General features: G+C 43.9%; 1 protein-coding gene across 3 annotated transcripts in view; it reads right to left on the minus strand.

The window, feature by feature from the left end:
- LOC147888265 (nucleoporin (DUF3414)) overlaps positions 1–27,972 on the minus strand; it is a 268,450-nt gene that overhangs the window by 74,068 nt on the left and 166,410 nt on the right. For 2 of the 3 annotated variants that reach the window (XM_087393147.1, XM_087393146.1), the window contains exons 19-26: positions 18,666–18,814; positions 17,819–17,965; positions 17,521–17,643; positions 16,605–16,712; positions 16,389–16,496; positions 8,558–8,671; positions 7,125–7,318; positions 2,912–3,365 (exon numbers count right to left, since the gene is read on the minus strand). In XM_087393147.1, coding sequence (XP_087249273.1) covers positions 2,912–3,365; positions 7,125–7,318; positions 8,558–8,671; positions 16,389–16,496; positions 16,605–16,712; positions 17,521–17,643; positions 17,819–17,965; positions 18,666–18,814 — 1,397 coding nt within the window. The remainder of the gene's footprint in view (positions 1–2,911; positions 3,366–7,124; positions 7,319–8,557; positions 8,672–16,388; positions 16,497–16,604; positions 16,713–17,520; positions 17,644–17,818; positions 17,966–18,665; positions 18,815–27,972) is intronic. The other variant, XM_087393148.1, reaches the window with a different exon arrangement.

Consider the following 27,972-nt stretch of genomic DNA (forward strand, 5'->3'; position numbering starts at 1 on the left):
TCTGGGTCAACATCTAACGAAGGAGAAGTGGAGAAAGAAAAGGGCATTGAAACAGGTCTATCAGAATAGGGCGAATCATATAGAGGTGTAGACGTTACGGGCGGCGTAAACTGCACGGACGCTTGTACCATAGATTGAACGGGCAGCGTAGATTGTATAGGCACAAACTGTACGGGTGGCATAAACTGTACAGGCGTAGGCAAAAACTGATTAGACAGAGATTGTACAGGCTGAACAGGTGAATGGGGCACAACGGTGCCAAGGAGAGAGACGTCAGGCTCCATCGCTCCACTCTCGGGACACACACACACACACAGCTCACACACACACTTTTTTTTAGTGAAAGGTTTGATTGATTATATTACAAGAATAAAGAGGCGCTAGAAAAAACATCAACTGAAGATCTATGTATATGCCAAATACATCCTGATCTATCTGGCGAGTCTGCAAGCAATCAAAGAAAGATTGCTGCAGAGAACGCTTAAAGAAAGCAAACAAAGAAAAATTGGGATCACTAAAGACTTTACAATTGCGGTCTATCCATAAAGTCCAAAGTGCCCAATAGCGAGCCCAAACAAAGAAAAGATGAAACTCCGGTCGCTGTGGATGAAAACCAAAGAGCTAGAAAATTTTCCCAAAGAGAAGAGTCGGGATTCTCGCTCGTAGCCTTTGTCAAAGAGAATCCAAAAACTGATGAGAAGAAAAGAAATGCCGGAATAAATGAGGCACAATCTCTTGAGAAATCAGACACCGTTGACATAAAGTAGGAGCAATGTGCCTACAAGCCACCAACTGTCGAGATGGAGAAATTTCCAGAAGCACTCACCATAAAAAAACATGTTGCCGAAGTGGAACCTTGTATGTCCAAAGTTGCAGTAGTCTTTTTCTCCAGCACTTAGCTGGCCGATGCATTCGTCAAAGAGAATTACCCCTCTCTGAAACCCAAAATTGAGGCAAAAGGATTTTGTATAATGCAAGCATAGTAATCTAAGATAGCCTCAAAGAACGAGAGGAGGACCCAAGGGAAGTCAATGTCACACACACACGCTTTTTTTTAAAGTGAAATTTTATGTTTCTGTGTGGGAAACCCCAGAAAGAGGTAAAAACCCACCAATAAGTAAAATTTAGGAAAAACTTACAAGTAAAGCCTCACACACACACACACATTTTTTTTTTGGGTGAAATCTTTGATTGATTATATTATATGAGTAGCAACCTCAAAACACGGTGCTACAATTACATCAACTGAAAATTTCAGTATATGCCAAAAAGACCTCATGATCTATGCATTGGGTCTGCAAGCAATCAAAGACAGATTGCTGCAGAGAACGCCTAAAAAAGCCAAACAAAGAGAAAGTAGGATCACCAAAGACTTTAGAATTCCTATATGTCCATAAAGTCCATAGTGCCCAGTAGCAAACCCAAACAAAGAATAGATGAAACTCCGGTCTGGATGGATAAAACCCAAATAGCTAGAAGAACTTCCCAAACGGAACTGATGGGAACCTCGCTTGCAGGCGCTGTCAAAGCAGATTAAAAAACACACACACACACACACACTTTTTTTTTGTAAAGGAAATTTGCATTAAAAAGCATTTACATTCATAGCTGTTCCAATGTGGAACAACTACTACTCATACGACAAATCTAACATCTAAAAGCAGGATCCTGACACAGGCCAAAGATATGGCTAGAGATGTAGTTTGGCACAGTTTACATGTGTTGGTCACACCAAAGATGATATGCTCACTTGATGAACGCTTTACCAACACAGAGTTCAGGACTGCTCTCTCCGCTTTCTATTCATGGAGGGATTGCAGTAAACCTGTGCAGATCACGAGTTGGGGCTGATCCCACTTGCCCTCGCTGTCATTCTGCAAAGGAGTCAGTGCGAGATTGCCTTTGGGACTGCAGTCAAGCGAGGACTGTTTGGAAAGGGGTTGCTCGGATACTCAACATCTTTCATACTTCCCCTTTCTTCATGACTTGGGGCACTCTCGGTCCGCCAGCAGGTGATAGAGCCCTGCTCATTTGGAGAGCCAGATGTATAGAGGCCTTGGATGGCGCCCAGATACACCCATCACAGGTGTTCACGGGTATTTGGGCTGACACGGTTCACACATTGATAGCCATATGGGCTAGCATGCAGGGCCCTTCATGGGCAGCCTCTTCTAGGAGGACTGTATTTCTTCGAGTTTGGACGGGTTCTCCCTTTTTCTCGGAGGTTTCTACCGGATTGAGATGGCACTATCAGCCCCAATCCTTTCTTTTTGGCTCTTGATCTTTTCATGCATTGCATGGTGTATCCCGTATGGAGCTTGCTCTAATGGTTTTCTTTAATACTTAATCGAAGTCTCTTTTTGCAAAGAAAAAAAAAAAAAGCATCGGATAAAGCAAGCATCCAATGGCCAAAAGCATCTATCCTGAGAGAACCAATCACATGAGAAAGCATAACTGCCCATGGCTGACATTGCTCCAAAAAAGTGGGCGAAAGCATGCGAAGGCTAACAGCTGCTTCAACCAAGACATAAAACTAAACAGTAAAATGGGTGCATGTCGCAAACTGCCCGATACAAATTGATCATTGAATACTGAAGTTCAACTCAGAAGCAAAGATATAGTAGGAAAGACCGTTGACAATTACCAAAATGGAAATATCCATCCAGATGAAGATCATGTTGACAGAAAGGGCATCGAATGCAAAGAACTGAAATAATTCCTCAATTTTATAATATAGCTTTGTTGGAGAAACACATTTATAGACAGAACATGATCAAATCTGGTGAGTGAGAAGCATTGGCAGTATCGAGGACTACATCCGAACTACAGCTAATAGAAATTGCTTTCTGGTGCAAACTCACACTATGATTCAAGTATGTCTCAGTCACAGATCAGGAGATGTTTTAATTACCTCTGCCCTAAGAAGAACTTTCATGTCATAAGGGGACCTTGCAATGGAGAGAATGAAGTTTGCAGGAAGACCAGCTTTAGTCCACTGCAACAAAGGAAGATCATCCATACTTGTGCTTCTTTTGTTGTCACCACCATGCACATCATTCGCATCACTACTCTGAATAATGCACCTCGTAACTTCATGGCAAGCTGTATACTGCTGTATGAAAGTATCACATGCCATTATCTGCATTGCTGATGTTTGGCATTCGTATTTGAAGGAACTCATTATCATTTCCTCTATACGTAGGGCGCTTCCTGGAGGAACACTCACAGTTACTGATACAGGTATTATCAGGAATTTCCAGAATCCTTCCCGCTGGCGGAAAGATTCCAAAATTCCATGAAACTCTATACCCCCTTGCCAAAGAGTCTTTAACAGGAACAGAACAGGAGACAATATTTGTGGATGGCTGCAAACAACATGCCTTTCACGTCAGAAATTTTTTAGCAAAGCAATGTTTACAAACATAAAATTAATCTAAACCGAAACACAGCTCATTATCCTCATTTTGGAATCAAGCAGTCCATGTGTTCTCCATACTGAATGTATAGGTAGCTCTATATTTTGAAAAACTCATCCATCACACACCAATCAGAGAGAACATCTATTGCTTCATTAAGTACCAGTCTTATGTCACAACATGAAGTTTAGGCAAGATTTTATACAAATATGGGGAATTTTATTGAAACAATGCTATATGTAGAAATTTATGATAGCAATCTTACCTCTAGAACAATGTTTGAAATTCACAAAACAAAGAAGAAAAAGCAACAATAAATGAAAGGTATTACAAATAGGCTTATTGTTTCGTCAACTTATATGGCAATCCCTAAGCCATGTATATGTTACGATCTTAAATCCCCAAAACCATGTATATGTTGGAGGAGCTCCCCGTCTGCTGCTGCCCACCACTGCCTATCGCCCAGCCCCCGCTCCCTAGCTGCCTGTCCGCGCAGGCCCCTTGGCAGCCCCCGCTCCCTAGCTGCCTGGCCGCGCAGGCCCCCTTGGCAGCCCCCGCTCCCTAGCTGCCTGGCCGTGCAAGCCCCCTGGCAGCACTTCACTCCCTAGCTGCCTGGCCGCGCAGGCCCCTTGGCAGCACCCAGCTCATAGGTTGCCAATTTCATATTGTAGTACACAAAATGTGCACGGGGAGGAAGCCTTGCCAGCAAACAGCTGATCAAGAGCAGCAACCCTTGGTACAGAACTTAGGACTCCCTTGGCCAAATGGCGTGCTTAGGGGGTTGTGACACTCGGAGATTGGTTCAGGGAAGGTGTGGAGATATCAGAGGAGGTGATCAGAGATAGACATGGGCCACTTGAACAGATTGCTGCCACCAGATTACTGATCATGGAAGCTATTGCTCAGGAGTGGAGGGATGTACTTACAGATCCAGCCTATGTTGATCCCATTTCTACTTGGTCAGGTTGTTTTAGTGAGGCTGGGCTATGTATTGGAGTTCACTTAGGACCGGCACCGTTTATTTATTTTGAGACGGACTCCTCTCACAGATTGTATCCCACTCAGCCCCTGGATCGTCAAGAGCTTCTTTGGTAGAGAGTCGAGGTCATTGGTTGCCTGGGTAAGGAATGGGCCACAAATCCTTCCAGGTTGACCATTGCAGAGGATATTAGATGGAGACTTTGGATTTTTCAGGGTCGACCTCTTGCGGAGCTCGACTGGGACCCAGGTGAGTGGGCATGGCCTGCTCCGGTGTCAGGCGTTCGTCCTCTTTCTTTCTTCCAGTACTCGACGAGGGCAGGTTAGAGGCTTCAGCAGAGAGACTCTCATCACATTCCATCTGCCTCCCAGCATTGGCACGCACAGGGACTTACTGCAGAGCTCTTGCTGAGCTACTGGACTCACTTTTGGGGCATCAGTAGAGCCAGGAAAGTCTCCTACTTTCTTTGGCTCACTATACATAGGGGCATACCTGTGGGTACTTGGCTCCAACAGATGGGTAGACCCTCCTTGTGTATGCGTTGTCAGCTTGTAGAGGAATCTAGCAAGCATTGTTTATGGAGTTGCACCAGCTGTAGAGTGGTATGGACAGGTATCTTCAGGTTGTTCTCATATGTTACATCTGAGTCCTTTCTGATGACGTGTGGCGCTACTCTTTGGGGGAGAGGATCTGGAGCCTTTACTCTCTTTGAGTCAGAGCCAGGAGACCTCGGTTTCTTCATGTAGCATCGCCAGAGACGGGGTCCCACGGAGGCCAGCATCATGGAGCCGCAAGATTTACTTTTGGTACCGGTACCAGCACAAGATTCCATGCCTACTTCAGCTGTAGGGTCAACCTGGGAGGTGATTTCCAGCATTACCCTATGGCGGATATGGTGTTCGCGATGTTCTTTTGTCCTTGGGAGCCATTTATGCACGGAGGCTGACACTCTTGCTTCCATTTGGGCGGAGATTATCTTCACTCTCAGGAGTCAGTGGGAGCCGTGTACAGGCACCTCTTTGGCAGCTCGTGGGAGACTTTTATCCTTCAATAGGACATGGGACTGCTCTTTATTTTTTCACTTGACCCCTTTTGGGATGTCGTGGCATTTTAGAACACCTCCATGGCTTTTTTGCCACATTGTTGAGGCTAGGGATAGAGTACTTTCTCTCCCACCTGTTGTATGATTTGTTTTGAATGGAATATATCACTCTTTATTTTAAAAAAAACCACACTAAGATGAGAAATTATGACTATTGACATGCATCTAAGGTAACAAATAACCCATACTTCTATATAGAGGAAGGAAAAGGTTAAACTATCCTACATGTTGAGTGAGATAGTGATTATGATAACAAGAGATCAAACCAAGGATATGCATTCTTCGGCAAAATAGGATCACTATCTTGGCTATCAAACGAACACCCAAATTTTTCTTTATCTTCAATAGAATCAAAATATATAGCTGTACCATAAGAGCCTGGAAGCAATATAGCTAAGAAGACTATTGTTATAGACATACTATTTTGAAGCATATATGTCTTGGACTAGAAGCACTATGTTGGCTATCCAACAAACACTAGATTTTCTTTCTCTTCAAAAGAAGAAAAATATAGCGCTCTAAACACAAGGCACTTACTATTCTGAAGAGAAAATTCCAACTACAATACACTATGCTAATCTATCTAAGGAGCACTAGAAACGAGTCCACTATATTATTTGAGGCCAAAAGCGATAATCATCATACTTTATGTGAACAATTGGATCATCATTAGTGATCCAATCACATAGACCTGGCAATTGGAGGGTCCACTTAAGGAGCTTCCTTCAATAAATTCATGATTATTCTAGTATTCCCTTGGCCTATAAATCTAGTAAATCAAATAGGATCTCTACCTCTTGGAACAAAATACTATAGTAGAGATTTTAAATATCTGAGATGGAGAATCACATGGAAACCATGACTGAAGGCTGGAGCCAAGATTAAAAATGAGCATTCATCAAACAGGGAAATTATATGCACAAACCAGCATACAAAATTTCATTCACCTTTATGAGGCAAAGGGCAGACTTATGCCAGGACTTCAGCATGCTACATTGACAGAGGCAGGACTCGCACCTCCGTTAAGACACAAGATTTCATTTAGTGATATTTCTTGACACAAATCAAGATACAACATGAAGATGACTGGGAGTCTAGCACTGTGCCACATTTTGATGGCTTGTTGTGTTCAGAAGTTCAGAACCACGTCACAGAAATTCAGAGACTCGCTTCCATCTCACCACACCTCACCCACACATGTTATACCCTTTCAACCGAACAAACGCCAAAGCAACTCCCAAGATGGACATTCTGACTTCCTCAGCAACCGGACTCATGGCTTCATTTTCACAACCAGTAAGAGAGGCATTCAATGGGCTGCTTTAACATGTGGATTCAGGTTTTGTATAATATCTGTTGCATTAACCATACACGGTGATAGCTATGGAATCAATTCCATGCAATGAAGCCTAATAAAAAGAACGTTCACAGATAATTGAAAGTTTGAAAAAAGCCAGCAACTATGGAAGCCTTATAGAAATTAGTCCTCTTTGTTTTCTGCTAGAATAAGAAACAGATGCCATTAGACAGACCCATTCACTTTAGAGTTTATCAAACATGTAGACCCAGTCCTTCTTACCCACAACACACAGATTATGCCAGTTTGAAGCCATCCATCATGTACTACCTTTCCAGAAGTGAATGTGCCTGTTCCAGGATTCTCCAAACTGCTTCATCTGGTTCATTAGACTTCTCTTTCCGTATCGTAGATTGCTTGCTTGCTTCTAGGAAGAGCTCACTTCTTGGTAACCTTCCCAATCCATCCACAGTTGACCCATTGATCTTCTTGATCGGAGAGAACAGAAGATCAATTAAAGAAGGCTGTAAAAGACAGTAGATAGACCACATAAGTGCGATTTCAGCTCTAAATTACACAAATCCCATACACACACAGAAAAAGAAGAGTCTCAATTGTAACTAACAGGAACAAGGATTTATATTTCATTTGAAGCGTTTATAAGTTGATCCTAATATATTATCTCTTAGGCGATTTAAACCATACAATTGATTCGACAAAAAATTGTATTGGCCGCTACGAATGTGCTCAGCTGCATCACAGTCACACCTCACAGCTGAAAACCTTGATAATTTTTACATATGCCAAGGATCTATAATAGCTCACAATGCTGTGGACAAATCTTGGAGAATTGTGATGGTGCAGTTTCAACAGTGATCAACGTACATGCCTACATAAGCTTACATGCCAAGTTTCCTGACAAACATATAGCTTATTCATTCTGGCAACATTTCATCACTTATATCCCTTTCCACAAAATGAGGACATTCATTTTCCGAGACTCTGTAAATGCACATTTAAGTACTAACCTTCTGAGGTAAGAAAAATCACCCATCACAAATTCACATAGAGTGCAGATTGAAACACTCTATGGTCACTTGGTCATTTATACCTTAATCAACTGTAGTGAAAATTATAAGATTATATAAGCAACTCCAACTTTTTTGATCTGTCAGCCAAGTGACTAAGGCAGAAACATCACACAGAAAAAACTGTGTTGCTTACTTTACATGCAGAAAACATTACAATTGGCGTTTGATATCAATCAGTACCAAACAATGTATTGAAAACAAGTCAACAAACCATCACATTATAAAACCACAAATTTTACATGAAAGTTTGAATTTTCACTCCTATGAGATGAAAGATGACAATATACCTATGACTACAATGAACTGGGAATAATATTTCTTGAACTACACAAATATTAGCAAAGAAGAAATCTGGAGTAAAAGCAAGTGCCCAAAACATAACACTATCATAGGATGTTAACAGCATTAACATTACCTAGACATTTGAACACATGTTGGACATGATAACACATATCTCAGTATCATGAATTAGGTTCAGGTGATTGCTTCAATGCTTTGTATATTCAGAAACAATAGAGTGTTGATGAAATGTTATACAAAGACAATCAAAGGTAAGATTACTGATCCATAGAATGTGACTGCCAAAGCACAACTCAATACTTTCAAGTTTATTCACATCACAAGTCCAAGCAATCATCCGAAGTATAAAACAGAGTTTTTTCTTCAAACAACCTGGCATCTGGCAGCCATTGTGAGAAGATCTAGAGCTGAATTAAATAATTGCAGATTTGAAAATGCTGTCTCCTTCGATAACAGTCCTCCAAACACCATTCTGAGAGATTGTCTCTGCAAATGCGATATGTAATGATAATTACAATCCAGGATAAAACATAGAAATATCAATTGTCAACATAAGGTTCAATTTCGAAAACCTATAAATTCCTAAACGTCACGGAGCTCAGTACACATCATAAGCAAGGGTAGCCATAATAGCTAGACAATCATATTGCAGTTACTCAGGACCCATAATACCATTAAGACATAGCTGAGCAAGAGCAAAATATTAAAAGAAAATTGCACTAGGAAAATGCTGACAAGCGGCAAGCAACTTCCTTGCTTGAATCTCTGGCATCTATACGTCTATAAACTGTGTCTACAATTAATAAAGAGAAACAGGGCACAATTTGTAGAGAGTGCGATACAATTTCATAAATGTTACAATTCTCCAGCGTGGTGGATTGAGATATATCTGCAGCAAAAATCCATAAACATTGAAGTTATTCAGTGTGTCTGTATCAGCTAACACAGACGCAGGACATTATAGGAACAGAAAGGCATATATGTGCAAAAAGCATCTTAGGAGAATAACACTTCACAGACCCATCCTGCTCTCTGGAATATTAGTTGCTATGCATTGGAGCAGATCCAGAACTCACGTAATATGGGTGCTCCCTCATGAAGTCTGCCTTCTTGGTCTCCTAGCTCCTGCTGCAGCCCAGACTTTGTTCATACTCCTCTCCCTTCCTCCATCCATTAGGTTGCTGCCTCTGACCTGCCTCCTCCCCAGCTGTTAATTCTGCCTCCCTTGCAGAAATTTCCCCATCCCACTTCTCCTCCTTTCCCATTCCTCCCCTTCGTTCTCAATCTCATACCCTATCTTCCTCCACTGCTGTGTGTTTCTTCCAACCGCCTTCCATCTGCACGTTTTCCATTCTGTATTTTCTTCCTCTGTGCCATGCCTCTCCTTGCTCATCCTACTCTATCCCATCTTTGTTTCTTAACCTAGCATTCATCTTTTCCCTTCTATGCCTCACTCTCCCCTCGGTCAGTGGCTATACCTGGGAGTCTGTATTCCGTGAGGAGACCAGATATACTGGGGGGGTCCGAGGATCAGGCGGAGTTGCAGTACTCTTTCGTTCAGCACTCACGAGCTTGATATCTGTGGTTAGACGGGATGTCCATGCCCGTTACCTATGGCTCCGATTTCGACGCCCCTCCACACGCGACCTCTTTATTGCAGTCTGCTACTTTCCTCCTGAGACGTCACATTTCGCACGGATGCTAAGTGACGATACGGGGGTATCCCCCTATTTAGATCTCTACTGATACATTGTGGAGTTCTCCAGACGCGGAGAGGTCCTCCTAGTTGGGGATTTCAACGCAAGGACAGGTGCACATCAGACATCACTCCTGGACTTCCACTCAGATCCGGTCCTATTACCTGAGATGGACACAGAGGACTCGGGCTTCCCCCGCTCCTCGGCCGACAGTCGCGCTCCCGTTACTGCGTATGGGCAGGCTCTTTTGGACCTTCGACGTATACATGATTTGGTCATCTACAATGGACTAGACCGGTGGCATGCCTCCTCTCGTTTCACAAGTTTCCCACATGGCGGACGAGCCAGTGTCATCGACTACATTCTGGGATCTCCTACTTTAGCCCCACAGATCACTGACTTCCGTACTGCACCCTTACCCCCAGTAGCCGACCACACTTACCTGTTCTTTCATATCCTTGCGCCTCGAGCCCCTCCCAGCCACACCGCGCACTACACTACCTATCATGATATACACTTTGATCATAACCTCTCACCTGATTACTCAACCCACCTAGCCTCCCTCCTCAGACACATAGACACCATACCCTCTCTAGATCACCGAGCCGCCCTTATCACCCACTCCCTTCACAATGCAGCCCACCACATTTTTCCTTCCACTACTCGGTCCACCCGCTGGCTCCACCCCTTGCAATAGCTGGTATGATGACGAGTGTAAAGCATTACGCCGCACACTCCGACTCACGACCCAGTGAAACGCTAGGGCCAACCCACATATCACCAGGGATTATCGTCGACTAGTCCGTCGCAAGAAGCTAGCCTTCCTACGCCAGAATGAGGATACGCTACTGAACATTCTGTTTAGTAGCAACTCCAAGGATTTCTAGAGGAAATTCCTAGAACGCCGATCCCCCTCTCCCCTCACAGACACTTCCCTCTGGCACTCCTACGCACGTACACTCTATGATATCCCTGATCAGCCTCCTTCCGATCTCTCAGCCACCCCCCGCCCCACTTCTTGCACCCTCTTCACAACCCAGGGAGTCACCCATGCAGCGCTTAAGGTTCACAACGGCGGAGCTAAGGATCATGAGGGCCTATGCACAGAGTTTGTTGCCTATGGCATCAAAACTCTAGCCCCCATCCTGGCAACGCTGTTCAATGAAGCTGTCTGCCACGGGTTCCCCAGAGCCTGGACCCATCACACCCATCCACAAAGCAGGAGATCCCATTGATCCAGGGAATTACAAGACCATCATGATTGGACATGTTATGTCCAAGATCTATGCATCAGTGTTAGATGGCGAGGTCAATGCTCGCGCAGAGGTACAGGGGCTCAGGGCATCCGGACAGGCCGGTTTCAAGGCGGATCACTCGACTTACGATCACATTTTTACACTTAGAGGAATCATTGAGGAGGCCAGACATAGGAGACAGAGAGTATATTGTTGCTTTGTGGATTTCCGCAAGGCATTCGACACCGTTCCCCGCGCCCGACTCGTCAGACGCCTGCAGGAGTTAGGCTACGACTCGGAGGTTATCTGGGCAGTAGTAGCTCTCTATGAGCGGGTGACGGGCAAGGTCAGGATTGGCACCAACTGGACCCTAGAGATCACGAGCACTATCAGAGTCAAACAAGGATGTCCCTTGTCACCAACTCTATTTGGCCTCTACATCGACGAGCTCGAGACCACCATCAGGACACTCGAAGGTGCAGGCTGCTCTCTTGCGGAGGCTGTCATCCAGATTCTCCTATACGCAGACGATGTAGTACTACTATCCTCTTCTGCTACTGGTCTTCAGCGACACCTGGATGGACTTCAGGTCTTCTGTGATACACATGACTTGGAGGTCAACCTTGGGAAAACCAAGGTGATGATCTTCAACACATCCAGACCCGCTATGCATCGAGAGCAGTTCCTCTTCGCCAGCGACCCTGTTGAGATAGTTGACTCTTACACATACTTGGGCCTTGTCTTCTCAGGCCCAATCTTCACGATGCGCCCGGCCATGCAGGCCAGGATCAGCCGGGGCTACGCCGCTCTTGCCAAGTTGGAGCGACAGTGCTACCACTCCCACTTCCAGGACCTGCTGACCAAGTCTCTCCTTTTTTATTCTTTGGTCCGCCCAGCAGGTATGTACGGTAGCCCGTGGTGGGGAGCCGACCATTCAGACACGGAGTGGGCTCGAGTCGAGCGCCTACAGATACTGATGTTTGCTTGGATGATCCGCAGCAAACCATCGGTACCACACCAGATCATTCTAGCAGAGTTCGGCGCCTCACCCCTACAACTCGATGCGGCTTTCCAGGCTATCACTTATCTACACAGAGTCAGGGATTCCAGCTCCTCCTCCGACGGCCACCTCCGCCTACCTTGGCTAGCCCTATCCTCGGATCTCCCTCGGTCACTTTAGGGTTTCATCACACCAATTACAAATCGAGAGCGGACACGCAAAGGGTATCCCACGAGAGGGCCGTCTTTGCCCACTTTGCGACTTGCAGGAGATCGAGTCGGAGGAGCACTTTGCTTTTAGATGTCCTATCTATTATGCCATTTGAGGCCGGTACCACTGCCTCTTCCGCGACGGATTTGGCCCCCTCCCACACATGCTGCAGTTCCTCGATCAGCGATGCCTAGCCGCTTTCTTACATGAGATGACTCGCCACTGAGATACCTCTCTCTGAGCACGGCGACACGCGCAACACACACAACGTGAGGACACCCAACAGCCCATCACTGATTTCTTCCAGTCACAGGATACCTCTCCTCAGTCTAGCCGACGACGCGGACGTGAGCGAGAGCCAGAGCCACGACAGTTGCGCCAGCGGACAGACTCACACATCCGGGTCCATGACATCTCGTCTCTGCTCTCTGCCCGCCCCATCGGGGTTACCGTTGCCCTCATCCACAGGGCCACCCGCCGCCCCCGACGACCGAGCTCGACTAGGCCGTGTGACGTCAGAGGCCAATCATCTATCGCAGGGTTTTTTCCGGCCTCCCATTTGACGGCCCCTCTATGATTGGTCTGTGACGATATGCTCCTTAAGCATGAACTCTATTTTAGCCTCCCATTCCCACCTCTCAAGGGCATGTTTCTCCTTCAACGCACCCATCCCTGTCTAGCAGGTTGCCTCCTTAATCTTGTGCTTGAGCCGCACTCTCGTGAGGCCTACATATCCGGACAGGGAAGCATATGTGTTGTATGTGCTATAGGCCCATGAATTGTAGCAGCAGTGCTAGTGGAGCCCATACCCAATGTAAGATTTAGATAGAATGCATGGGCAGCGTGTGGGCAACTCTCCGATCCAGGCTCTATAACAAAAGTAGACGGAGCTACGCATGAAGTATCAATCTGTGAAAGAAGCGGAGACGATGGAGAAATGTGTCCCTCATGAACTGGAGAGCCTAGCGGCTCAAGTGGTTCCTCTCCCCCGTCGACTGCAGAAATAATCAAATCAGTAACCATGCTCACCACTGGGGAAACAATAGTAAGGCCAACATGCGTGGTCCCCAAAGAAGAAGAAGCTATAGGAGCATCTCGCAAAACAGTGTGTCTCGCCAACTGTACATACATCACCACCAACTGGATCCCTGTAAAGCATGTAGAAGTGGGACCAGAACCAAGAGAGGTGTGAAGGGAGATGGTGGAGGGGTGGATTTAGCACAGGAGAAAAGAGGCATAGATGGCAGAGGTAATAAAGCAACAGGGGTAGGCGAGGTGGAAGAAGGTGGAGGGGAAGATGTAGCCACAACAACGGGAGGGGAGTGGTGAGATGGGAGACGTGTTGCCACAATAAGAGAAGGGGGCTCATGGCGAGATGGGAGACATGCTGCCACAAAAGGAGGAGGGTCAGCTTGCCACCACTGATGGAGGAACTAAGTGAGTTGTGGCCCACATGTGCAAGAGTCCGACCTCGGCATCTTTGCATAGTGGCTCGAAAGTTGGTATAAAAGAGAGAGGCGAAGTCGAAAGGAGTGGCGGTGAGAAGGTCGTTCAGTGTAGAGCGAACAATCCTCATGATAAATAGTGGCCAAGAGCAAAACTAGGCGTGCAAAAAATTACCTGGCGCGAGCACCTCTTCTCTTTCCTTCCCCTCAACAGCCTTATGGCAATCTTCCCACCTTCTATATGCGGGCTGAATGGCGAGAGTGAGAACACGCAAGTATGTGGCCGCCAGAGTAGGAGTAAGAATGTGCCGTCAAACTCTGTGATGGATAGTTCATCGATCTCCGCTGATCATTGATGGAGAGCGGGATCGAGGAATGCTTCAAATACAACCTGTAAAGAAGATCTGATGCACGCTCATCATCACTAGGGGCCACCTGATGTCTCGTGAGATGGGTTTGGCTGTGGAGCAAGCGGAGGTTAGTCTGATCCACCATGATCAGAACTGGAATGGAGCGTGGCTGCTACTCTCTGGTTGTGCATGTGGCTCTCCTTACCTCGATTCTCAAATGATGGGACCAGACTCGCATCTATTTGATGGCAATCCTTAGTGCATGTGAGACCCAAATACCTAGTCTTGACAATCACTCCATTGTCTCATACTCTCAGGAAGTGAGCACGATAGAACTAGATCTTAGTGCAAAACTCATGGTCCCCCCCCCAAGTCCATGATGTATTGATCTGACGTTGATCTAACCATATGATCTCGTTGATCTCACCTCGCGGGATCTGGCGGGATGGGGCATCGAAGCGAAAGCGGACCATCTAAATACTCTGAATGTCAAACCATCTGGATGTGTGTGCGTACCAGGTTGCACTAATCCCACTCTAGGCTAGTCGTCTGGATGACTCTAGTTCCGACCTCGGTAGGCTCCAACTAGGAAAGGCCCATACCCTATGAAGAAAGATGATATCAAGCTGAAATCATGTCATAGCGAACTTTGCTTGTATGATCTGATGCGGATCCCATATTCACATGTAGGCTCTTGAATCTCAGCCAATCAGTTGCTGATAGATCACTCCCCCAAAAGGGTGCACCATGCTTCATACATGGCTGTCAGCCTCACAAGTGTGTCAAATAGCTATCCCTTCATCGGGAGTCGTGGGAGTGTGCTTGAAAGCACTGTTGCTCTAGGTGAACCAAAGCTCCCTTGTGTCATGTGAGGCGAGCTCTCGTTGCACAAGTCATCGTGAAAACTGGTCCTCCGAAAACTATCCCTAGGTAGATGTATGACTGCACGATATCAACCAGCTCCCCTCGATAGTTGAGGTTGTGTCAATGAAGCATTGCCTGTAGGGTGTTGAAGATCATAACATTGTGTCTGCCAAGGTTGATTGTCAATTCTCTCTCGTTGCAAAACACCTCTAGAGCCTCTAGGTGTCTCTGTAGGCCTGCCGCTAAAGAGAAAATGAGGACTATGTCCTCTGTGTATAGCAGTCTCTGTACGGCAAGGAAGGATTCCTACCCTCCCAGGTGATCGATGAAAGTCATGATCTCATCAACGTACAGGCCAAAGATTGTCGGTGAGAGGGGGCATCCTCGATTCACTCCGACCGTGCTCTCAATCTAATCTAACAAGCCTCCAAGAGCCCGTACTCTCCCTCTGATTGACTCATGTACCCTCATCTTCCCTAGATCATATCCCCTAGAATCTGCATCTCCTAGAGTCCCCCAATCATGCAGGCTAGTGGGACTGTGTCGAAGGCCTTCTGAACGCAAAGGCACCTTAGATAAGTTGCAAGAAATTAAGATTAGAAAGAAAAAGAAACCTCACCTTAACTCTCGGTCCTAGGAGCTGACCATGTAATGATATTTCCAAATCCACTAAAAAAGGTCCGGAAACAGGGATAGTGTGGGTGGTGACCGGAGTTGTGAAAGAACATAAATTCATCAAGAGCTACACAAAACATTGATAATTTGGCTGCTCCATCACTAAACACATAATCTAAATACTAAGTTGGAAAGGACTCGGTTGTAGGGAAACTAATTAAGTGGCTCGTGGACAAGCATATGTTTTGCCTCAGTGATATAAGTACAGTTGAAAAGGATTTAGTTAAGGTGAGCGCTGAGATCGAATTCATTACAGACAAAGAGCTGGAGACTGGAGTAATCTCCAGAACACGTGGGAGCTTCCTGAGATTAGGGATGTAAAGAATTGTCACATTTTGTCCAAAAAAAGGAAGCAATAGAGTGATGCCAAACTTGATACAGGTTGTCATAAGAATAGTGGGACAAATTCCATTCACTGATTCCCAGCCTATCATCGAGTTGAAGACCCAAGAAAGGTGCTTTTAATCACCAAGAAAGTCATTGAGAAGATCCACCACTCTGGAATGGATTATCCAGTCAAGAGGCCTGTGAGGCAATTAAAAATGCTAGAGCCACCAATTCGCAGAACAGTTGTGCAAATATACACAGATTTTCCAGAATGAAAAACTGGAGGTAATCAAAACGTTGAAATGATGTTTCCAATCACAAAAAGGTGTACCAGATTTCTAATAATTGTTCGGAAAATTTGGAACCTACCCTTAATGTAGCTTATGAACATAAGACAAACCTGCTCAAATCCCTGGATATAACTTGATACGCTAATTGGATGTGGCTTTGCTCTTTCAGCCACACGACATAGTGTAGTGAGAACTTTGATGCTTGACAGCTGTAAGGCCTACACAACAAGTTTTTAACAAGAATCATTAAGATTATAAGATTGCTTAAATGAGATATCCTTACATTCCAAAAAGCAGACAGAAATAGTTCAAAAGATAAACAATACCGGATTCCTTGAAAATCCAATGAGAGATGCAACAGAACCAATGAATGGCATAGCTCCAGTTGCATGGTGCAACAATGCATGCTCCAGTGGGGTAAAAACTGCAGAATTCTAAGACAGCACAACACAGCAACCCCACTTATATATAAGCAATGAAGTAAAGGATATGCTGCCATTTGAAATGCACTGCAGCTGCTACAACCTACATTGATGTCTTGAACACCCCGCCACATCCTCTATCATGGCTCTTTTTTATCTTCCACAAAGACTAGGAAAACAAGATTATAGTTCTGATGATCCTTTCAATAGAAAAAATAAGATTAAACAGTAGTGACAAAATGCAATTATAATGAGCATAAAATCATGAAATGGGTTTCATGCAAATGCTTTGTCGATTTTGGCCTTGCAACATTTCTAGCCATTCGCATTACCTTCTCACTTTCCTGCTCCCACCAATCCCTTTGCACCACCTCTCAAAACCATTCCATCAACTGACCATTTTTGTCTACTTGCCCAGCATTCCTCCCTTTTCTCCTCCCTCAATCAATTATTACCTCCTTTCAATCTCGGCTAGCATAATCACAGAATAGCATTGGATGCCTCAACTTCACAATCAACTGCCTAATGTTTGCAGTTGAAAGGGCAAAAGTCCCATGCACGTTCTTTCTGCTATCAACCCATCTCAACTTTAAAGTCACTAAATTGGAAGATTGAGAAAGTCTAAGATCCAAGAAAACACAAGAATCCCCTCTTGACGTGAGTTCAGTTCACAAGAGTCACGAGGATAGATTCCTTCTCCAAAAGCACAAGCATCTTTGTACCTAAAGTCTTGAAAGTCAGGAAAATCTGGTACAAATAAATCATCTATAAAAAGCCTAACTTGGCTAAACTTATGTGAAATGTAGTTTTTTATGCTTACTTTTGCCAAGACAGAAGAGAGTAGATCTGATAGCACTTGATGGAGCACTATCATGCCGTTATGCAATGCCCTTTCAAACCATTTACGCTCATTCACACCTACACCACGGTTGGCGTACAGCTCCTATAAAAGAAACGTCCCACCTGATTAATCGCTCTTAAAAGAAAAGGTTCAAACCAGTAAATTGCAACATCACAATATAAAAACGGCCCTTTTATTTCACAAGTTTTAGGTTTAAGGTCGCTTTTGCTACTTATCCTGAGAAAACAGAGCACGCAAATTCAGACACAGAACTTACTTCCAAATGCTGAGCAGTGGTTGACAATATCCTTAGAATAGCGTCATTAACCGATTGATCGACCACCATCAGCTCTAAAACCTTTTCTTTCAGTTGTGATAAGTTTGGATGCGACTTGGACAAAACTGTGTACGCTAGCTGGAACACCTGAACCAGCAAATCATTTTCAAAGTGGATAGTTGCTTTAGGATAGCATGTTATTTCAATGGAAAAGACTTTTCTTTAAATTAAATAGTAACAGAAGATGATCAAAAACAAGATCACAGTCAAATCATCCGACATCATACCCTACTAAGCAGGGATCCCTGTGATATAAGGAATAAACGCTTATACAGTGAGACTGAAACAATATATTTTGTACCCCAGAAAAAGCATGTAGCCAATCCTAGGCTACTTGATAGCTTGTCCTCTCTAGCCAGATTGAAATATTTTTACTTTCAATAGGAGCTAGGAAATCGCTCAACATCACATGCCCCATTCATGTTATATTGGACACTAGTTATTCCAGATACTTTAGCAGATTTTCAGCCTCATATTCTGCTTCTCTACTTGCTTAGCTCAATAAATTAGTTTGTGTTGACAAACTTTGCTTGACCTCTTCGAAAGATCAAATAAAGAAGATGAAGTCCACCTTAGTCCCCATCCTCACGAAATCATCTTCTAGAGAAAGGATGCAACATTGCTTCTTACTTCCCATCCCAACATGATTCTCTTCTGGACAGCCCATAGCATCATACTTCTTTAAATTTTCCTCATAAACAACAGGTTACACCAATTTTGGCTAGTATTTATTTCTAAAAATGGTAAGTCATACTTGCAATCCATTTCGTGAATGGCAGAAACAAACCTTCGCACATATTTTCCAGCATTCATGTTTCTGCTTGTATTTCCAAGTCATGTGGTTCACAAGCACATTACTGAGTATATGCAGCACTATCCTGCTCAAAGTCTCTGATTGTATTCCTCTCTCCATTAGGGTTATGCATATGTCCAGTACTGCAAAGCCAGGAAAAATAGACAACCAAATTGAATAGTGAGCTTCGCGCTTGCAGTCAACACATCAGCACTCTAAGCAATCCCTTTCCAAGGAAAAAATCTTTCATATTCTTAGTAAAAGAATAAGTACAAGAAGTTTAACAGTTTGTTAGTCAGTAAATAGACTAAGGTTCATCATACAAGTGAGAAATAAACAACCAAATTGAATATTGAGCTTCCCGCTTGCAGTCAACGCATGAGCACTCTAAGCAATCACTTTTCAATGAAAAAATCTTTCATATTCATAGTAAAAGAACAAGTACAAGCAGTTTAACAGTTTACTAGTCAGTAAATAGAGCAAGGTTCATCATATAAGTGAGAAAATTTCACAATATGGACCAATAGAGTAAGGTTCATCATACAAATAAGAAAATTTCACAATGTGGACCAACGTGCAAAATAACACATGGAATTTGAACATCCCTCCCAGAGCAGACATCAGACCACTCACACAGGGATGACAAAAGGCCACCCCCACAGAGCAAAAATCGGACCACCCACACAGGGCCAGGCCGGTGAATCAATGCGACCGCCCACAAAGGGCCATGCCGAGCACAATTTCACATAGCAGGTAACAAAGCCTTCAATCACAAAACAGTTACCACAAATCAGAGCAGACACGGGTTGCCACATCCCGCAGTCATTTCTGTCCAGACCATACACAGCAGCCACCACCCATCCAGTCTTCACACAGTCCACAGGTCTTTATTGCTCTGATACCACTGTTGGAGCAGCCTGAGACTGCCATGTGTCACCACTAGGAACACCAGGTGCAGCGTCTGATCCCCACACCATAGCCATGCTTAGCCTTCACAATATCCCAAAAACCGGCAAAATACCAAGAAGGGGCAATACTAATATATCCAAGGTCCATCAATTTACAGGATTGTATATGGCACTATTGTCCCCTTCTATCCACATGTCACAAGCGCGTGCAAGGAGCCATTACCCCTGTCAATCTCAATACCACAGGAGGGAATTCGCACATGTTCGGACAGTATTTTGCGGCAAGTCATTTATTTGCCTGTAGATCTATTCCTACCTGTGTCTGGAGGGACCTCCAGTCTAGCAGGCCTTCTCTGTCCTCATTTTCATACATGGTACCAAAGAAACAGCTTGTGGAGCTGGATGTGTAAGTCCCATCATTCAGCCAGTCCCTAGATCTATCCACGCACTATCTGACCTAGAAAGAAGCGGTACCCCAAATTGCAGAAACTAGGATTACAAAGAAACCTTTATGTAGTCCTGCAAATAGAAAACAAAGGCAGGTGTTTGATCAGAGTAGAATCTGCACCGGAGATCAAATACAAGAGACCCAAAAATTAACAGCTGGAGCAGAGTATTACAACACATTGATTGGAGCAGAGGCAGTTGCCGTGCAAATACCTTAACAGCTGGAGCAGTGTATTGCAACACATTGATTGGAGCAGAGGTAGTCGCCGTGCAAAATGTGAGGTATTTGTAAGGAACCAACACAAGAGTCATGCCACAGACTTCTTCTCACTGTGATCTTGGGGGTGCACATTTGTAACTATATTGTGAGCTGAAGGAGCACAACCTCTATGTGGAAACAACATGCACGTGCAAAAGACATGAGCAAGGACAAAATACTTAAAAGGAAGCAAGGCTGGCGATGCCACCATAAGCAAAGAGCTTTCAATTAAACTTGAAGAAGCTCGACAAGAAAAGGTCAACCCTAAGGAAGATCGACATGAAAAGGTCAACCCTAAAACTCGACCCTATGGAAGGCACATAGAAGGATCCAATCATATTTGCAGACATACACAACCAGCAATTGATGGTGCTTCTATGCAAAGAATCTGCAATCATGAGATCCGCAAGTAACTTCCCAATTGCAACCATAATATGAAGCAGACAATAGACAACTAGCAATTGATGGTGCTCCTTTCCAAAGAATCTTCAATCATGTGATCTGGAAGCAACTTGCAATTTTTTGATGAAGTGATGTCAACAACGAAAACCTGCAAAAACAAAGAACAGAAGGAGCGGCATGCATGACAGCAGCAACATGCTCAAAAATCAGTGGGCTATCATGAAGGACTGCTGAGCAGAGGAGCCCACAATAGCACTTCGAAAATTGACACACAACAACAACCTGCAAATGAAGGTGGTAGCCACAGGAGACCTACAATGACAACATATGCAATGAAGCACTGCTTGCCAAAAGGCAGCATGTCAAGATGTAGCAGGCCTTCCCTTCTTACCTAGAAGATAGCAAGGAGTTTTGCACGATGACAAAGCACAACTGCAGGATTTAACACAAACATAGAAAGACAGATACAGAAAACCCTAGAGGCCCTGATTGAACGCAATGACTGAGCAGAGAAAAAGCAATAGCCACAACATTAAGATATGATCATAACAGAATCATGCACAAAAAGATCTGCATAGCAATATGTGTTTGAAGCAGCCAGTCTCTTGCACAATATAACAAGGGTAGCATCTACAACAGCAAAATTCGCTCATAGCAAACTCAGAGAAATTACCTCTTATTCTTTTTGGACACCTCAGGAGAGGGCCTGTGAAGGACACACCTCTTGTGTATTATTTATCTCTCCATCAAAGGTTTCCCAACTTTTCACTTTAGTTTAGCTATCTGTTTGTGCTCATAAAAACTGTGCACAATATCTTCAAGTTGTTGAAAGGAGAGAGGTTTGGAAACTGAGCCAACTTCTCTCTGATTTTTCTTTGTAGGGATAAAGTACATAAACTTTCCACGGGCAAAGATATAATCGTTGGCATAGGTGTTATACTTGCATTCGTTTGATTTGCCCTAGCAAAGCACACTACACTCAGTCTGTCTGTGTCACACAATGAGTCAAAATAGAGACTGCCTGCTTCCAAATAATTCCAAGCTAAATGGGACTAATTATGGCATTCAAAGATTTAAGCTTGAGAATACTCCCGAAGATAGAAAGTTGAAAACTCAAGCATCAAAGAAAATATCATGACGAGAAGTCTCACAATCTCATCAACATGGCGAACTATGACGAGAAGGGCTAACAAGCTCACAATCATATAAAAACATCTTTCATATCATTAGAAATTCGAAAGCCCCAATTGAAACCTGAAAAACACTTCAATCCACTTATGAACATGCTATTATGCAAAAGGCCTCGGTTGTACAAGGCAACTCAGCAGACTTAAAATGCAAACAGACCATCTGAATCAAGTTAAGGACCTACTAGATCAGTTGTCAATGCATGCTCACTGACTTACCCAATCTAGGGTATTTTCATGCTTTCATACAATGAGAAGATTCCCACCTTAAACCAATGAAACCGGCCTCTCGCAAGCTAAAGGGCAGTAAACCGTAACTAACTAGACTTCCACACTATTCACAGCCACAATGCATCATTTTCAGCCATTTCCATTAATCAAATACCACCTAGAAACAACCTTTGAAAACACTGGAAGGGAGGCTAGAGTGCCCCGGCTCAGAAACCAAACACAAGAAACACAGATTGGCCCCAAACGCTTTGGCGCCCCTTTCCGTATTCATTTAATTCTTCTAGCAATGGAAAATGCTTTTACAACAAGGGCTCACCCCTTGCCCTCTGCTTCATTGGCAGTTCCACTGTCCAAGCCAATTCCTGGCTCCAAAAGGCATCCTAACCCCAGCGCACACTAGAACCCAACTGCCAAGGCAAGGCTACAACATTTTCCACTGTCTGTGTCCAACTGAAAGCTGTCAATGCATTTCACAAGGCATCAGGGTGACAATGCATCAACACAGATCTCAACTGAACAAGTGACCTCAAGGCAGGAAAAAATCCACAACACTGTCTCTCCAGCACCAATCCAGGTGCACCCTCTATGTCTACAGCCCGAATGGCCAAAAGAGAACTTCGAACAACAAAAGAGCAAGGATAAGCTTCAAAAATGACAAATGGAAACCAAATGAAGGTCAAAGCGACCATACCTGCTGTCCTTGGAAGAGGGGCAAGCTCTGCCCTTGTACCTATCCTCAATCTAGGCCCCCAACAGTGGACAGAAGACCTTCAAGCACGAGCAAAAGAGGGAACAGTAGCAATTGAGCTTGAACCCACTCCAAATTGCATCAAACCAGCTTCCAGGCACTCTGTCCCAAGCTAGAACAACTTCAAGTGGCAGCAGATCCACCAGGCAAGAGGCAGCAGCAGAAAATGGGTGAATTAGAGGGAGAGAGAGAGAGAGAGAGAGAGAATCCAACGTAGGAAGGATCACGAAGAGCAGCAGAGGAGGGCCGCACACCCCGCAAGGATCTTCAGAAGGCGTGCAAGACAGAGGCAGATAGCAAGATCTACATGGAAATGTGTGCCAAAATGTCCGAACATCCTGCCAAAGGACCTTGGAAATCGTGAATTAGCCGTACAGCTAACAAAGAGCCTCGTATGACGTGCCAATCTGATCCGGACAATAAGGAACTTGCCTCGGGATACGTGCTATCAGTCCCTGCAGACAGCAAATGCGTGCAAACAGCCCGTACAATTAGCAGCCGAACTCCAATAGCATTAGCGTTGTCCATACAATCCATACGTCAAGCCGTACAACCGACGACTATGACCTCAAAATGCATGCCACACACTTGAAATGCATACAAAGCAGCTGTACCAATCCTTCGGATGCGTGATGGTGCCTCAAAATGCATGTTAATGCTCATGGGGTGAGGGAGAGATTCCGTACGTTATGTTAGAGGCTCCAAAGTCCAAGGCTAGATAGAGAAAGGTCAAGATTTGCAAGCACGTGCACACAGGGGACTGCCATGTGGCTCATTAAAGCCCCTAACCCAGTTACCGATGACACACTTATGCCCTTCCTTCGGGTCGACTTTTTGACCACTCTTTTCCTTGCCTTGGCCTAGCATCTGGACCTAATGGGTAGACCTAGGGATTGGACCCACTTCTAACATCAAATCCTAGGGTTTTTAGCATCCACTGGTTTGCTTGCACATAGATAATCACGTCCTCATGACATCCAACTTCATATTCACCTCATTATTGCAGAAACCAAAAGGGAAAGGATGACACACCTAAAAACAAAAAAGAATTTACCGAAATGACATGATAACCCCAAACATCAACATAATGACAAGAATAATCATGATCACAAGGATAGAAAGAAGTCTATTAAAGTTCGGAAGACCAAAAAGGGTCTATGATACTAAAAGAAGCTACTACAATGAACTGATGGGTGGAGCCACTAAACGGGCATCAACACCTAGGATACATACAAAATCAAGAATCCACAATCCTTCCCATAACAGCGCCAGTACATAAAAGGGAAAAGACTCTGGGTGCAAGCCGGCAAGAGTGTTAATGCTACAAGGGGCATTGATGTGTGAGGATGCTCCAGGGGCAAAAATCCTATAATAGGGCACTTGTGGAAATCGGCATGTGCGGCTCACTCGGATCTCCTAGCTATAGCCTTACGGCAACGAACAAGTGCCATGGTAACTCATGTGGGTCATGTGTATGTCCTAGTAAGCATGGAGGTAAGGTCCCCTATAATATTCTTTCCCTCATTGTGTTGGAGAGTCTATCATGTCTCTCTGGCTCTAGCTCGGGTCCTCGTGGTCACCACCTCTGTGAGTCTTGCTGATCAGTACAGTGTGGCCGAAAAAACTCGATTATCATAAACTGGGCGGCATCCAGATGTGTGCCATGATCTCCCCTATGTGCTCTAAGCAATTCGCTCCTTGTGTTGTACGGCCTCATGAATGAAAGCTGCCAAGCATCTGTAGTGTGGGTAAGATAGGATGCTAGGTAGGGAGCCGAAGCTGTCTCTAAAAAGGCAATGATACTGACCTCTGATCTCACAGTACATGAGCACCTGAAAGCAAAATACTCCTCTGACTCAATCTCTGGGGAATTGCACACGGTACAGATGTGGCCCTCTCTAGGTATGCCCTCCGTTCGTCACTCTCTATACGCAGGGAGTGTGATGAGACCTGGAAGCACCCAATCAAGATCCTCATGGAGTGAGGGAGGTAGATCCTCGTGTATCCTGGTGCGTCTTTGATAGATCAAGCCCCCAACAAGGGCTGCTGTACATACCTGCGGGTCAGACCACCAAGTCGAAGAGGAGAGAGCTGGTTTGAGGGTCCTGGAAGCGAGAGTGAAAGCACTGTCGCACGAGTCTGGCCAGCACAGCGTAACTCCTGCTCAGTCCGGCATGTAGTGCTGGTCGCATCGTAAAAATCGGGCCAGAGAACAAGACCCCCAGATAGGTATATGATGCAACTACCTGCACTGGTAACCTATCCAAAGTAAAATGCTCTCTGTGCATGGTTGCTCGGAATGTATTGAAGAACATGACCTTGGTGGTTTACCAAGGTTGACCTTCAAGTCATGTGTCTCACATAAAGTATGCGGTGCGTTTCGATGACATTGAAGCCCCTCTGCAGAGGAAGATAGTAGAACCACATCATCTGCTGAGCAACTAGTACATCCTAGGGTCCTGATAAAGTTAGTGAGAGGGAAGAAAGCAAACAATGTTAGAGAAATCTTGATTTAAGCCAAATGAATTACGCATGCTTAAAATTGTAAAGTGTGGGTTTTGTAGAAAACCCTAAATCCTAGACTAAAAATGATTCTAGAGGCTAGAGCAACAGCTCGCATAGTAACACCCGTACGATGCAAAAATTTAATATTGCAAACGTCCTATACGGAACCCTATTATGAATCCCTACTCTCATAACTGACGTTATAATAGAATATATCAATTATTCCAAAATGTATGTAGTAGCCAGTGGCTGAAAATAAATATCACCATCCTCACGCGCCTGGTCAGCTTGAGCTGCCTACTCACTACATTAGGGCTGGCTGCCCATCCAAAACCATATCAAGCTTAATAATCTATGCCCTAAAGACCAGTTCTAACACATAATTGCATGTGTTTCAGATTGCATGTGCTAGCTATGTGTTGACATTGACCTGCCTTTTTTCTCAAGCACTCATTCTCATAATGCCCCATTGTCCACAATAGTGACACTTGCCCTTTGTGTAGGTCTTGCTTCCACAAATGTGACCCTGATTAATATAGCTAGCAATTCCTTTGCCACCACCACCTCCCACTGCATGAGAGTTATGAGTAAAAGAAGAATTTTTTACAGATTTGCCATTTGCCTTACCACGTCCATGGCTGCACAAACTATGATCTTCATGCTCTCCATCCATGTGTTGCATCGATTGCTCTACTTGGTAGGGGAAGGGAACCATCTCCTTCATGGTACGATGGTACCAAAGAGTTTAAAGTAATCGTCATAAGATCATTGTCCCATTTTCACATTGATGGAATCCAACCACCCTGAAAGACTAAAATTGTCCTCTGAGTTGCCAAACTTTGCCTGCATTTTTTGCCTAAAAGTTGTATTGTAAATTATAGCTATGCTCCATAAGTGAGGAAGGACTAAGGAGATCCACTAGAATAAGTATGGCTTCTGGCACATTCAATGCGAGCCTTGCTTTAAAGATAAGTATTATAGACACATATGAGCTTGAAATATAAGAAGAAGCCAAAGATCATCCCAACTAACAAGAAGCCATGAAAGAGGAGTATGATCGCATCTAATAAAATTCCTACTGGCGATAGACAGGTGTATCAACTTAAAGCCAACACTTAATGGAAGTATAAAATAGTACAAAGCCAAATTGCTAGCAAAGGGTTATACCCGTAAGGAATGGATAGATTATGATGAGACCTTTGCATCTATAGCCAAGCATAGCACAATCATATTGATTATGGCCCTTCATTATGGATGGTCTCGGTATCAAATAGATGTCAAGACCTCATTGCCAAGCATAGCACAATCATATTTATTATGACCCTTCATTATGGATGGTCTCGTTATCAAATGGATGTCAAGACCTCATTTCTAAATGGTGAACTGAGAGAGAAATTCTATATTGATCAGCCTCAAGAATTTGATGTTAACACTAAAAACAAAGAGATCTTTAAATTAGATAAAGCTTTACATAAATTAAAGCAAGCACCTCATGCTTGGTACAAGACAATAAATAAACATTCCCAAGAAAAACAACTAATAAAAGTTCATGTTATTATAGACTATACGACATATTGATGACAGCCCCACTATAAATAATCAAAAACTAATAAGACAATCCAAAATCGACCTAAACAAAGCCTTTACATGAGAAATCTTGGTTATATGCCCAGGTAATCCTTAAACGATCTAGAATGGAGGATTGCAGGCTGATTGATACATCATTAAATCCAAGAAAAATGAGAAAATTCCATGAGTAGACGGAACCTTATAAAAGAAATTACTTGGTCGCCTGATATATCTCACCATAGCTAGAGTTGACATAGCTTTCTCAAATAGTGGAGTATCACAATGTTTGGGAAATCCTAAAGAATGTCATCAGAACGCTACTAAGAGGATTATTAGATATATTAAGGGAACACTGACTCATAAGGTTGATTATAAGACAAGCAATAGTTTTAAATTGTCACAATAGATTGGGTTGGTATCCAAATGACAACAGGTCAAGTTCTAGATATTGCTTCTGCATGAGATCTAGGCTCATATCTTAAAGGAATAAGAAGTTGAGTATAGTTTTCTTTCATCTACCAAATTTGAAGAGAAGAGCAACAAATGCAACATGTGCAGCTATTTGGTTCAAGAGAATTCTAAAAGATATTGAGCTTTGACAAAATGCACCAACTCATTCTAGCCCTAAACCTAGCCAATCAGGTTCAGCCAACCAACCGACCAGAGCAAGCAGGTTTGGTTTGTGAGTAAGTCCACAGGTTGAACCGACCATCCGGCCAACCCTACCATAGTTACCAAGAATGGGAACGTTCGCCAAGCGAAACACCCACCTCTCTTGGAATGGGAATGGGAAAAAGCAGTATTATACACTTTATATACACATACACAGTTACAAAGAGGTTGGTCTAAAGAATAGATAGAATCATATTGATAGATGATGATATTGCCAAATTGATTATGGCATACACAAAACGAGGTAAGTTAGGAAACGCTGTCTAGAGCATCTGTTAAAAGAAAATGCATTAGTGGAAGCTGGCTTCTGCATTCCAAACATTTGCATAAAATCAGCTCAAAGTGGATTAAAACTATTCTCAAACAAGCGCAA

The sequence above is a fragment of the Dipteris shenzhenensis genome, chromosome 22, assembly GCF_047967505.1.
Source record: "Dipteris shenzhenensis isolate YYH24624 ecotype China chromosome 22, Dip_SZ_1.0, whole genome shotgun sequence".
Lineage (NCBI taxonomy): Eukaryota > Viridiplantae > Streptophyta > Polypodiopsida > Gleicheniales > Dipteridaceae > Dipteris > Dipteris shenzhenensis.